The sequence below is a fragment of the Tursiops truncatus genome, chromosome 18, assembly GCF_011762595.2.
Source record: "Tursiops truncatus isolate mTurTru1 chromosome 18, mTurTru1.mat.Y, whole genome shotgun sequence".
NCBI classification, from domain to species: Eukaryota; Metazoa; Chordata; class Mammalia; order Artiodactyla; family Delphinidae; genus Tursiops; species Tursiops truncatus.
Genome location: NC_047051.1, coordinates 12,506,627 through 12,521,177, shown reverse-complemented (window position 1 = coordinate 12,521,177; position 14,551 = coordinate 12,506,627). Strand labels below are relative to the sequence as shown.

Below are 14,551 nucleotides of genomic sequence, written 5' to 3'. Positions count from 1 at the left end.
TGAGACTGAGCCCCTTCTTGATCCACAGAGGAGGAAATGAGGGGCCCCGGAGAGACCACAGGACTCGCCCGAGATCACACAGTTGATCCATGACAGCAATACGCAATTTTCTTACAAAAGTGAGAATTTAACCACAAAAAACTTTAGAAAATTACCCTTATCTGCCAAGTGAGTTTATCTTTTAACTGTGACTTACATCCTTCTAAATGCAGCTCAGTGATCATCTTTGGAACCCTTCCAGAACCCCGCAGGTTGGACCAAGGGCTCTTCCTGCTATACCACCTCCTGCCTCTCTCTTCCATAGCTTTTGTTATATTTTGGAGAAATCATCTGGTCGTGTTTTTGTGTATGAATCCTCCATGTACATTCATCTTTATAGTTTATTTTGTTTCATTCTTCTTTGTGCTTTATAGGAATGGAGTAATGACCAGCATGAGTAACACCACCCCCCTTCCTATTTTTGTGAGTTTTACAATGACCCCCCCCCAGGGGGTGCTCTGTGCTAATTATTACGGTGAGCCCTGGCCAGTGGTGTTTTCAGAACATCATGCTAGGTTAGAGCACATAGTCTACAGGAACCTAAATTATCTGAGGATGGAAAGCCATTCCGAACCAGGTGGACACGACTGAACAAACGGGCGAGGTGGGGGCCCTACACTGTCGCTGTCAGTGTGATGACCGGCTGACGATAAACAGGGACCCTTTGTTCTACTAGTGGCTAAAACATTATAGGAATGTTTGATACTATGTATAAAATAGACAGCTGATGGGAACATACCAGATAGCACAGGGAACTCTACCTAATGCACTGTGGTGACCTAAATGGGAGGGAAGTCCAGAAGGGAGGGGATATCTGTATCTGTATCTGTACGGCTGATTCATTTTGTTGTGCAGTGGAGGCTAGCACAACGTTGTAAAGCAACCATGCGCCAATAAAAATTAATAATAATAGTAATAAACATTATAGTAATGAGAATGGGAGGATAACCTTTGTGAACCTTAAACCGCACCCCTGGACAAATAAGAACTATTAACATTGATGAGAACCGGAAGCCTTAGTGTCAGTGAGATTCCAAGTTTGATGCTTTTTTTTTTTTTACATTTAGTTTTTCTATTAAAAAATATATCAAACAAGTGTAGAGAATCATATTTTGAACATCTGTGGATCCAGTCAGCTTTACTAAACCTTAACTTTTTTTTACAGGACCTAAATATATGCATTTGTAATTTACTTTGTGTTTTTATTAAAATTTTTTATTAAAGTATATTTGATTTACAATATTGTGTTAGTTTCAGGTATACAGCAAAGTGATTCACTTATACATATATATATGCACACTATATATATTACTTTATATGTACTATGTATATTTTCCAGATTCTTTTCCAGTATAGGTTTTAACAAGATATTAAATTTAATTCCTTAAGACTGTAACTTTTTTTTTTTCTTTTTGCGGTACGTGGACCTCCCACTGTTGTGGCCTCTCCCGTTGTGGAGCACAGGCTCTGGACGCGCAGGCTCAGCGGCCATGGCTCACGGGCCCAGCCGCTCCGCGGCATGCGGGATCTTCCCAGACCGGGGCACGAACCTGTGTCCCCTGCATCGGCAGGCGGACTCTCAACCACTGCGCCACCAGGGAAGCCCAAGACTGTAACTTTTTGATATTTTGTGTTCTTTTCCTTCCCTATCCAGTGGTCACTATTACAAATTTGACTTATTACTCTGAGATTCTAAATTTGACTCTCTGGGGCCTCCCCAACGCAAGGGCTCTGTGTAATGGGACAGGAGCTGTGTCTTGTAGCAGTAAAATCATAGTTCAGGAGCCACGGTGAGGCTCATAAAGATTTGAAATGTGGCAGAGAGATCAAACTGCAGGGCCAGGGTTCCCAGATCCCAGATTCTTGACTAGTTAAGAGTTCCCCAGGGGACGAGGAGGGACAGTGGCCCCTGAAAGTCACTCATCAGGGTGAACCTCAAACAGACATGGTTTGAGGAAATGTATGGTTTAGGGATAATGCTTTTCAAACATTTTTTGACTGTAACCCACAACAACACACAAACTTTGCTTGGTGACCCTCGACACATGCACATGTACACACACAAACACACACTCACATACAGACACACACAGAACACCTACCTCTGAATGAAACATTTAAATGGAATAATGCCTTTTCTTTCTTTGTCAGCTGCCCTGCAATATGGTCTACTTTGTTGTTTTTACAAAAGCTATGTGTTCCAGTAAGTTGATTTCCCAGGCCATTAATAGATAGGAACCCACAGTTAAAACGACAGCAGCAGCAGCAAACCCTGGTTTAGAGAACTGTGATTTGTTTCATGGAGCAAAAGTTTTTTAAAACGTATATTTCGTTTAACTCTGCTGAACATCTTTATAAATAGCTGTTTTCTACTGCTGACCTGAGTTTACAGATTTATGCCACAATTTACTAATAACAAATCCTATGTAAAACTAAGCAGAATTCAAAGCTCTTTGGGGGTTCAGATTATTCTGTGTTGTGTTCCTTCTCCTCTTTAGAGCTCCTGACCCTCTTCAACCATTGCTTTAATGCAGCCTGTCTCGATTAAGTAAACAGAGCTTGAACACAGTGTCTTAACTATACTTTATAAATTCATGATTGTTAAGCCACAAAATCAACCTTTCCAAATAAAACTGAGTGTAAGTCAAACTGCCAAGAGAAAAAGAACAGCTATCAAGCGCTTAACGTCTCCTTTTCTTTACCTTTCTCCATACAGTGCTAACTAAAGTCTATACAAGGAATAAAGCGATGTATGTGTTGCTTCGTATTTATAGCATGTCACCAATTTTTGTGTAACGACCATCTTCTTCACAGAGCTGCCTGATGGCTATCACAAGAGCAGGCGTTGTGATAGCGCCTTTGTTCAAGATGTGCATGTAATTGTACTCAGAAAGGTGCAGCTTTCCCCCCAGGGAAGCAAAGGAGAAAATTATGTTTAATTCATATTAAATGAGCTATTGTTGGAGATTCTGAGCTAGATTGATTCCAAGATGCTAAAATGAGTCAGCTTTCTCCAAAATATTACCAGCAGCTACTTTAAACATTAACAAGGGAGCTGGTTTCTAAAATCTGGAAGAAGGAGAGAGTTTTGTTTAAGCCAGCTATTTCACAGAAGAGGAAATGCAGTTCTACCTCAGGAAATTTAAATGGGACTGTTGAATAACTGGGAAAGAATGTCTCCTTTGGATGAGAGGGCAAAGAAGAATTCAGCTGATTTTCAGGGAGAATAACAAATGTGACAGCAGTACTTTTTTGTGTACGTGTTTATGTATGTGACTATGTGTAACTTCTAGAACTTTCTGGTCTTATGACCCCTTTCTATTTTTTTTTTTAAAGATTTATTTATTTAGGCTGTGCTGGGTCTTTGTTGTGGCACGAGGGATCTTAGTTGCGGCATGCATGTGAGATCTAGTTCCCCTACCAGGGATCAAACCTGGGCCCCCTGCATTGGGAGTGCAGAGTCTTACCCACTGGACCATAAGGGAAGTCCCATAACCCTTTCTACTTTTAAGAATTATTGAGAACTCCAAAGAACCTTTGCTGATGTGGCTCATATCTTTTTTTTTTTTACCATTTTAGTAATTAAAACTGAGAAGCTTATAAAATTTACTGACTCCTTAAAGACAACAATAAACTCATTATATAGTAACATAAACTTTTTTTTGAAAAAACTAGATTTTACCCCCAAATAGTGAAAAGAGTGCTATTGTTTTATATTTCTGCACATCTGTTTAATGCCTGGTTTACTATACGACACTTGGATTCTCACATCTTCTCCTGAATACAGTCTGTTGTGATCTGTTGTTTGGGTCGAAGTACATGGGGAAAATCTAGCGCACACAGATGTGTAGTTGGAAAAGAGAGGGCTTCACAGCCCACTGAAAGGGACTCTGGGACTCCCAGGGGTCCTTGGGTCACATTTTGAGAACCACTATCCTATAAAGTAGTTTGGAAGAATATATGAGTGGTGAGATGATCAGTGGTCCTAATTTTTTATTTTTCATTTTTATATCTTTTGTACAGTGAAGATGGATCACTTGTGCAAACTATAAATTCGAAAAGAAGAGGCATGAGCATGTTGAGAAAAGACCCTAGAAACCCAAGCAGAGACATTTATACTTGGGAAACCATGGAGCCACTGTAATTTCTCAAGTAGGAAAATGGCATGTTAAAAATTGTATTTGGTAGTACATGGATTAGAATTGGAAGAGAGGAGCTCCTTCAGAGGTGTTGCAGTGATCAAGGTGGGTGGTGCGGTGGGGCAGGGCTCAGATATGCGGAAATGGAAAGAAAGCTTCAAAATCTGAAAGACATTTCGAAGGCAGAATTACCAAGGCTTGGATATAGGGAATAAAGGAGAGGGAAGAGTCAAAGGTGACTGAGAGTTTTCAAGTCTAGAACATTTGAAGAATATTTTCCCTCTTACATCCAACTTTTAACCTTTTCTGAAAATTATCCTGATTAAGTTCACTGAAGTCTTATTTTGTGTTTTTCAGAGTTGGCCAGCCCATCCCAGGGCTTAGGAGAAAGTCAACCCCCTTTCCAGCCCGCATTGGTCACAGTTACTTCCAGAAGAAAGGGAAGACCTATGACGTCCCTGGAGAGTTGGTACCTATGACATCCCGGGAGGCGTCCTTGCTCACTTCACTCGGGCCCTGCAGGCAGTGAAGGGCCTTGGGTCCAGCTCCTGTTTGCACTGGACGCCTGTGGTCCCTCTCTTATGCACTCCAGCACCCCCATCAGCTCCCTCTTCTCCTTCACCAGCCCAGCAGTGAAGAGACTGCTCGGCTGGAAGCAAGGAGATGAAGAGGAAAAGTGGGCAGAGAAGGCGGTGGACTCATTAGTGAAGAAGTTAAAGAAGAAGAAAGGAGCCATGGATGAGCTGGAGAGGGCGCTCAGCTGCCCAGGGCAACCCAGCAAGTGTGTGACGATTCCCCGCTCCCTGGACGGGCGGCTGCAGGTGTCTCACCGCAAGGGTTTGCCCCACGTCATTTACTGCCGAGTGTGGCGTTGGCCCGATCTCCAGTCTCACCATGAATTGAAGCCACTGGAGTGCTGTGAGTTCCCATTTGGCTCCAAGCAGAAAGAGGTGTGCATCAACCCCTACCACTACCGCCGTGTGGAGACGCCAGGTGGGTTTCCTTCATGGTTCATTGTAAGAGGTAAGAGGGTGTGTCTCAGTTGGTGGAGAACATGGGGCACTGGCAGGAGAAGGACCCCCCTTCCCGCGAGAGAGGGAGAGAAGAGAGGGAGGTTCGATTTGCAGGAACTGATCCAAATTCTGTAGTCAGAACAATCTAGACAGAAGATATTTTCATTTCAGTATACGTGTAAGCTTTGTGTGATTTTGAAAAATGCAGTTTTATTTTGATGCATTTTGGAGTCATCATCCAGTTCTTGAAAGCTCTTAATATCACCTCGACATGATCAACTGGAAGAAAATAAACATCCTCCTCCCCATCCCCCTTTGCTGCACTCAACTGTGCTGAGCTAAACGGGCTGCACTTTCCCCAAGCTCAAGTAAGTGGAGATATCTCCTACCTGGGTCTGAAAACAGCCAGTGAAAGAGTTGCTGGAAACCCTTCCAAGACTGAACATAGTGGCGGTTAGGGGAGATTGGTGGCTGTTCTTAAATATGGCTTTAAATATAGGAAGGTGTTGTTCCTAAAACTCTTCACACACATGTGTGTGTGTGTACCTGTATTTCACACACACACACACACACACACACACACACACCCCCTTTTGGAGAAGCCTGGTGTTGCTCTTCATTCCTTCACACTGGCTGTAACAATTTGACTACATTTCTCTTTGGATGGAGTGTTCCTATGGCTTGATGGATACAGTTTTTGTGGGAGCTTCCTCTCCCTGACTGGCCATCTGCCCCATTCCAGGAGACCAAAGGGCTGGCACGTGCACTCTGGGAACTGGCCCATGTCCATTACGAGGCACTTCTAGGTAGGAAGGCAGGTAGTGGGGGGAGTCCAGCCTGCCTCCTGGCCCCCTCCCAGGCTCAGTTAACCTTGCAGCCGTCCTGGCTAAGTCATGCCCAGCCTATAGCAGTCTTAGTGAGGTGACCTTTCAGGCTCCCAAATCCCACTATCATGCTGTTAAACTGTTGTCAAGGAAGTCACCTGCCTGAACGTGGATGCTTCTCACGGTCACATCACCCCGGATACAGGGTGAGACTGTGATGAGAAAGGCCCACATTCCTGGTGAATGTGGTGTGCTTTCCCCTGGACCGTGTAGGTCTTTGCTTTCTCCTCTTCTTTCCTGCTTCTCTCTGAGCTATCTTTGCCTACTTTAAAAAAATGTCATCAATGAGTTTATGACAGAAATGACTTGATTTCCCTTTTGTTTCTAAGATTTGAATTATATTAAGCATTCAGAATACATCCCATGAAAAATATTTATCAAGAAATCATTTTTCTCTTCCTGAGTAATGTAGTTATAAAATGTGTCTTGTAAGAAGTATCTTGTAAAATGTATCTGGCTTTCCTTTTGAACACTTGAAACCCTAATTTTAAAGGATTATTTCATGTTTTCATATTATGTGAGGTTCTTTCAGGAATGATAGTGTGAATGTTTTTATAGGGCAGGTAGATTTCATATCATCATATTTTAGGTTTGAGTTTCAAAAATGAAAGATGGGCAAAGATTGTATTGATTTTAAGGTAATGTTTAAGCTATACCTTTTTTTTTTCAATTCCTAACTTTGATCTTTTAATAGAAAAAGGCATATTTTACATCTAGCTTTCTGGCCGTGCTTAAAGTCAGTATTTTGAGAACAATGAAGATGCTAATGTGCACCAAGTTTGCTGGGTCCCTGATTATCATAAAGCTGAAGTTTTGCCTTTGAAATCTCTCATCTTTTGACCACCCGTTTTAGGAACCTTGAAGGCTGAATTCTGATTTTGTTTACACTCACACAACCACTTAAATAATCAATTTTAGTGCTTTTCAAACTATCTGTAGTGAAGGACCAGTTTTTAAAAAAATTTCCAATCCCTCAAATATCAGTATTTTTACAATACAAATGAATTACTAGGCAGATAAAACTTTTGAAAGACTTACAAAATACAAGCTCAATATTTTTTACTATTCATTTCAACAGATATAAAATTACTCTGTCAAGTGGCTATTAAAGTTTCTAAACACAGACTCTCAGTTTCAGTAGTTGTATTTCCACGGACTGGTACCCAGCAGCTGGTAAAGTCTCACCAGTCCTCAGACCTCACTTTGTGTGCCTTGCGTCTGGTAGAAGCTGTGCAAAAATGTTTTCATGGCTCATAATGATTTTTCTTCATGCAACTGGAGGTTATTTCAGGAGTATAATTTCTCCTCCGTGTAAAATGCCCACACTCTATCAGACCACATGACTTTTGAAAAAGATACAAAAGCTTTTCTCAGCTTTGCTCTGCATTTCCTTATACGCAGTAACTCCTTCCATTATCTGCCCCCAGGGTAATGCTTAGATAGTGTGGTATTTAAAAGGTGGCATCACATTGAGACCAGTGTCTGTAAGCTCACTAGGTCATATTTGCAAGCAGCAGTTGTGATGCAGAAATAGAATTGAGTAATTAGAAATAGCTATTACTATAGATTGAATGTCTGTGTGCCCCCCCAAATTCATATGTTGAGAACCTCATGCCCAAGGTGATATTATTAAGAGGCGGGGGCTTTAGATGACTAGGTCATGAGGCTAGACCCCCATGAGTGGGATTAGTGTCCTTATAAAAGAGGCCCCAGAGAGACCCCATTCCCTTCCTACTGTGTGAGGACACAGTGAGAAGAAGCCAGCCTGCAACCCAGAAGAGGGCTCTCCCCAGAACCTGACCAGGCTGTACCCCTGTCTTGGACTGCCCAGCCTCTGGAACTGTGAGAAATAAATTTCTGTTGTTTATAAGCTTCCCAGTCTATGGTATACCTGCTATAGCAGCCCTAAGGGGCTAAGACAGCTGTGTTTTGAGTGAAAGTATTTACAAATATGATCAGTGCAAACCTAAGGTAAACTGAGCTTGTCAGGCTGAATTACAACCAGGATGATACCATCAGTTTTCCTTACAAATCTTCACTGCCTTTGGTTTTACCCAGATGATAGAAATACATTATCAAGATATTTGCCTCAATAAAGAAAAATGCATCCTTTCTTTTCTTTTGGTGCCTCAGACCTGCAGGCCACGGTGGAGTGAAAGTCTCTGCATTCAGATATGAGGGAGTCTGTTTATCAATGTTAAGAATACACCGTAGATATCTTACATTAGAACTGAAGTCACAGTGAGTATCTGAATTCTTCATCCAAAAGAGAAAAATGAGTGTTTATTTGACCTTTGTTAACACTGTGATCAAGAAGCATCACTGGAAAAGAAGTCATATGTCATTTACTATGTCAGCCCCTCACTTTCAGAGTATTCATGAGGCAAGGCATTTTTGTATGCCTGTATATTCATGGATTACATAAAAGGAAATTGAATGGCTTATCATCCAGGTTATTTTTGCACGGTGATGTTGAGTATTTGTTCTATCATGTCATAAGGCATATACAAATACTGGCTTTTGAAGGAGGAAGAAATCATTGTTTCTCTGCCACCCTCATATCTGTAGTGGTTTCACTTAAAACTTTTCATCTACCTGTTGGAGTTTATATTCTACCTGTAGAACTGAAAATTATTGCTTGTTAAGAAGAGATAAGTGTACGTACGATAGTGGGTAAATGGTGGACTTCGTGATGGATGTTATTGTATTGTAATTGTTGTCTGTTTACTCCAAAACATTTACTTTCTATGAAAGTTTTTATTGATACTTGCATGTGATAACATCCATAGTGTGATTTGAAACAAGTGCTACCTCAGCCATCTCCAGAAGCAAGCTCTTTGAATCATTCTGGCTTGGTTCCTTTGCTAGTTCTCTCCATTATTACTAAAAAAATATGAAGATAACTCTAGATAATATACATGTTTCCAAATTTATCACTTTTAGCTAATTTCATTGACTCTAACATAAAAGATGAAGATTTAGCTAATTTATATTACCTTTTTCCTTTCTTCCTCTTCTCAACCTATATTTTGGTTTCTATTATATTATTATATAAGTTAATGTAATATTAATTATATTATTCTTTTGGCTATTCTATTTGTTTCCATTGTGGGATTTGGGGGTAAGAATTATTCCCCCTTAGAAGAGCATTGATCCATTGCCTTCTACTGTCCAGCATCGGTGATGGGAAGTAATAAATCAGTTTCTCATGTCCTTGTAGGTGACTTTGAGGTGATCTTCTGGGAGCTTTTAGAATATTCAGTTTGTCCTTAGGTGTTTGAAATTCAAGATGGTATGACTAGGTCTGGATCTTTTTTCATTAATTAGGCTGTATACTCTGTGGCTCTTTTCAATCTGATGACATAGATCCTTCTTTAGCTCCGAGACGTTTTTGCCTATTATTTCTTTGATCACTTCGTCCCTCTGTTTTCCCTGCTTCTCTTTCTGGAACTTATGCTGGTGCCAGGTCACCCCTCAACAATACTTCATGGAATAGCTTATTTCTGCCAAGCCTTAGGACACTTTAGAGGTCAGTAGGAGCTAGGAATGCCTGGACAATGCTTGCCCTTGAGAATTGCATCTGTTCCTGTTTTTGTATAGAATCAGGAGCGAATTGTTCTTTTTAAAGTATGGAACCCAGAAGGAAACATACTAAAATGAACAGACTTTATCTATAAGTTCTCTGTTACTGCTTATCTTCTATTTATTCACTTTTGTTACTACTCACTGTTTATCTTTTACTTTATAACTTTTAGTTACCTTTAAGCCTTTCTGCTAAAGGCAAGTAGAATGTTTTTACTTAAGCAGCCGTACGGAGCCTAAAAATTTAGGCTGGTCATCTAAGTAATTCACTGTGGTTTCTGAAGTAAAAATATTCTGGGCATGACTTGGGGTTTCATTGTGAGCAATAGAAACCGATTTTGCACTAAACAAACAAACAAACAAAAAACCGCTTTATTGGCAGAATCAAAGGAAGCAGTGAACAGTCAGGTCTCCAGAAGGCCAGGTAATAGGGCAGCTCTGGTCATTTCTGCGATGGGAATGAGTAGGCAATTTTTAGAGCGCTGATATCAGAACGATTCTCTGCTAAACTTTTCGTTAATTGGCTGCGAGGAGAGAAACCATTGCTTCAGCTTGATTCCCAAGCTGTCTTTTGAGGGGGAGATGGGACCTTCGTGGACAATGTCACGATGAGCACACAGAATGGTGGACAGGTAGTTCCCAAAGGAAAAACAGGAGTTTGTCACCCAAAAATGGATAGACGAAGAGCAGCCCGCCTCCACTCTCCTTTGGGCGGGTGAGCCGAGGTTCTAACATACCGGTTCCTTCCTCCCCCCAGTTCTGCCTCCCGTGCTCGTGCCCAGACACAGCGAGTATAACCCGCAGCTGAGCCTCCTGGCCAAGTTCCGCAGCGCGTCCCTGCACAGCGAGCCGCTCATGCCGCACAACGCCACCTACCCCGACTCCTTCCAGCAGCCTCCGTGCCCGGCCTTCCCTCCGTCGCCCGGGCCCCCGTTCCCGCAGTCTCCGTGCACAGCCGGCTACCCTCACTCCCCGGGAAGCCCTTCCGAGCCGGAGAGCCCCTTCCAGCACTCAGGTCAGTGAAAGCCGCGGTCTCCCGGGATACGAGTACCCTACACGGTTGTGTAGGCGGGGCCATCGTAAAAACCAGCGCTGCCACTTGCAGTTCACACAGCAGTTTCCTGCGGGCCGTTGGACCCTGCCCACCCTCTAACCAGATCAGGACTCTACCCATTTTGGAGCAGTTATCAATTTCTTTCTTTTTTTTAAAAAATTTTATTGGGGTATAATTGATTTACAGTGTTGTGTTAGTTTCAGTTGTACAGCAAAGTGAATCAGTTATACATGTACATATATCCACTCTTTTTTTAGATTCTTTTCCCATATAGGCCATTCCAGAGTACGGAGTAGCATTCCCTGTGCTATACAGGAGGTTACCTATTTTATATATAGTAGTGGGTATATGTCAATCCCAATCTTCCAATTTATCCAGTGGCATCAAGTACATTCACACTGTTGTGCAACCATCACCGCGGTCTATTTCCAAAATTTTTTCATCACCCCAAACAGAAACTCTGTGCCTGTTAAGCAGTAGGTCCCCATTACGTCTTCCTCTAGCCCCTGGTAAGCTTTTATCTACTTTCTGCCTCTGTGGATTTGCCTATTCTAGGTACCTTATATAAATGGAACCGTACAATATTTGTGGGGATTTTTGTGTCTGACTTATTTCACTTAGCACGGTGTTTTTCACAGTCCATCCACATTGTAGCAGTATCGGTTACTCCATTTTTGTAACTGAACAATAGTCCGTTGTATGGATATACCACATTTTAAAAATATCCATTCATTGGGTGATGGATATTTGGGTTGTTTCTACCTTCGGCTCTTGTGAGTAATGTTGCTATGAACATTGATGTTCAAGTATTTGTTCGAGTCCCTGCTTTTACTTCCTTTGGGTACATACCTAGGAATGGAACTGATGGGTCATATGAACTCTACGTTCAGCCCCTTAATTTTGTAGATAGATTGACTCAAGGACTTACAAAAGGGTCCCCTTTATAACTTTTGCACCAGGGTCATAGTTCATTTTCTCTTAGGGAAATGCCTTATCACTGGCACTGCGGTGTGGTCCATGGACCACGTGCATTAGAATCATCAGCAATGCCTGTTAAAACCTGCATGGCTGCATCCAGCCACTGATCTACTGACTCACAATTTCGGGGGGTGGGCCCAGGAATCTGCATTTTAACAGGTTCCACTGACGATTTTTATGCCCACTTAAGTGTGAGAACTACTTGGATGGACAATTCAGTTCAACAAAAGCAGTGGAGTTAATGCCATTGAACTCCACTGCTAACATAACAAGACCACTCTGAACCGACATGAGGAATGTGAACAGAAGGAATCATTTGTTCTGAGGTCCTTGATAAAGAGTTTACTTTCTGCCTCAGGAGTTTTTATTGTCTTGAATTAATTTCTGATAACATGTTATCAACTGAATGCATACCATTTGCCTAATTATGATCATCTGATCATAAAACTGATATCTGGGGAGAAGAGCCCTTCTTAGCATGCCTTGGGCACAAGCTTATAATCAGGTTTCAGCCATTCTGTGTTTTGGAGGCCATATTTTGAACTGTGTTGAGTCAGAGTTTCCCTTTGGCCATTGTACAATCCATGGCACCAGGAAAATTAAATTCACTTCAAAGAAGGTTTAGCGTTCTCTGTTTTGAAAGCCAGGTAACAGACTATAGAGAAAAGCTAGGAGAATAGCTCCTAGATTTGAAGGTCCCATCATGAAGTCATTTGAACCCAATAATAACTCATAAGCCAGAGGGACAGCGAATCAACCCTCTAGTGAGGGCCTCAGGACAACCAGTTTCTCCTGGAGGACTGTCCCAGTGTCACCGTAGAATGGCCCCCTTACATTAGTGGTCTCTCTGTAGCAGTGACACTGTCCACCAAAGCCAGGAGTTTAGCGGCAGAAAGGGTTGACTCAAGCTGTCCTTGTGTAGTCTATCAGTTTGATGTTCCTTTGTTTTACTGCTTTCTTTTAGTTGACACACCACCCCCACCTTATAATGCCGCCGAAGCCCCAGGGACCCAGAATGCCTGACCTATAGATGCCACAGCTGAGAGTCACTTAGTACTGTCAGTGCCTAACAGAGGTCACTTGGCAGATGAACAGCCAAATGTAGCTGTTCTCCAAGAGTACTTCCTATTACCACCTCCCTTCTGGGAAACAAAGAAAAAAGCAAAAGAAAACAAAACGTGCCAGCCTGCTGTTTCATAAGTGTTGTCAGGGGCAGATAGCATGGTTTCACATTTTGACTTTGGCATTCCTCAGTCCCATAGAGTGAATGTTTTGTGTGTTATCCTGGTTAGTAGAACAAGTAAATTTTAAATTTTAACCGAACATTTACGAGTCTGTAGTTCTGGATGTTTTAGTATGGAATTAGGTATTTAAGAAGTAAGTAATTTTGTCCCGTTTGTGTTTCTTTACTATAATAAGTTTATAGTAGTGTCTTTCATTTGGCTTAGAGGAGTGCTCTTCAAAATATGTATATAGCTTTTACATAATTTTATTTGTGTCCTGTAATAGGCTAGATAAATATTGCTTCATACAGACCACGTGGTGATCTTGTAGAAATGCAGATTTTGATTCCCTAGATCTGGGGTGCTTTCCAAGAATGTGCATTCCTAACAAGCTCCCAGGTGATGCAGTGGCTGCAGTTCCAGGAACCACGCCGAGCAGGGAGGGTCAAAGCGCTTTACTATCTAAAGTATCTCAGAGGGAATTCTTTCATAAGTGAAGGTCCATTTGGGAATCAAATAATAACCCCCTAATTTATCTGTTTTGTGAGGTCATATTTTAGTGCATATAGGAACACACTCTAGACACAAGAATTACTAGAATATTCAAAGAAAAGAAAGATACTATAATCAATAGAAAGGCAGAGAAAGAGTGTGAGGGGCGAAGAAAAAAACCCGCCAAATTTGGGTTAGTGGCAACTTAACTTTGAAAAATTTGGGGTGAAAACATAACATTCATGGATTTCCTAATGAAATAGACCTCTCCCTTTAAAATATTTTTATGTAATTATCCCATATGTACACAAAGGAGAATGTGAGTCTATGTGGACATTGTTTTTTCTTTCTTAAATAAAATCCTATGCAGTGTTTTTGGTTTGATTTTTACATATTCGAACAAATTTTTTTCAGCTTTAGGTCGTTAGAAAAGGGTACTCGTTGCCACGGGGATTCAGTTTGGCACTGCAACAGTAAGATGCTGTCGTCTGTAAAGATGAGGTGACCTGGCAGCTTCCTTTTAGCTGTGTTTCCTTTCGGGGGGATGAAGTTTACATGGATCCACTCATATCGCTGTTGCCTGGCCCCTCAATTCTAGTAAACATGTTTACAAAGCCTCCATCCATGGGAGAATCACAAGGACGGTGGCCCCTGTGCACAGGTACGTGGACCAGATGAGCTACCTGCCAACAGCTTCCATGGAAGAGGCAGGTTTGTAAAGATCACACAGCAGCCTCCTGGGTCTTGCAGCCGACTTTCTGGTGAACAGCGGTAACCGCAGTTTCCTGGTGGAGTCGTGAGCTGGGAGGCACGAGCGTGGCGGTAGTGATGTCCTGTCTGGTCCGTTTTCTTTCAGATTTTCGGCCGGTTTGCTACGAGGAGCCGCAGCACTGGTGCTCAGTCGCCTACTATGAACTGAACAACCGTGTTGGGGAGACGTTCCAGGCTTCCTCCCGAAGTGTGCTTATTGATGGATTCACAGACCCTTCAAATAACAGGAACAGATTCTGTCTCGGACTTCTTTCTAATGTAAACAGAAACTCAACGATAGAAAATACCAGAAGACACATAGGAAAGGGTAAAAGCAAATATGTAGTTCCTTCCTATATTCTTCTGAGCTAAAACGTGGAAATAGAAACAAGCCATG

The 14,551-nt window shown here is 41.9% G+C and overlaps 1 protein-coding gene across 3 annotated transcripts in view; it reads left to right on the top strand.

Moving 5' to 3' along the window:
• Window positions 1-14,551, top strand: part of SMAD9 (SMAD family member 9) — a 66,166-nt gene that overhangs the window by 33,690 nt on the left and 17,925 nt on the right. For all 3 annotated transcript variants that reach the window (XM_073795088.1, XM_073795089.1, XM_019936740.3), the window contains exons 2-4: window positions 4,536-5,171; window positions 10,415-10,672; window positions 14,261-14,482. In XM_073795088.1, coding sequence (XP_073651189.1) covers window positions 4,760-5,171; window positions 10,415-10,672; window positions 14,261-14,482 — 892 coding nt within the window. In that variant the 5' untranslated portion in view covers window positions 4,536-4,759. The remainder of the gene's footprint in view (window positions 1-4,535; window positions 5,172-10,414; window positions 10,673-14,260; window positions 14,483-14,551) is intronic.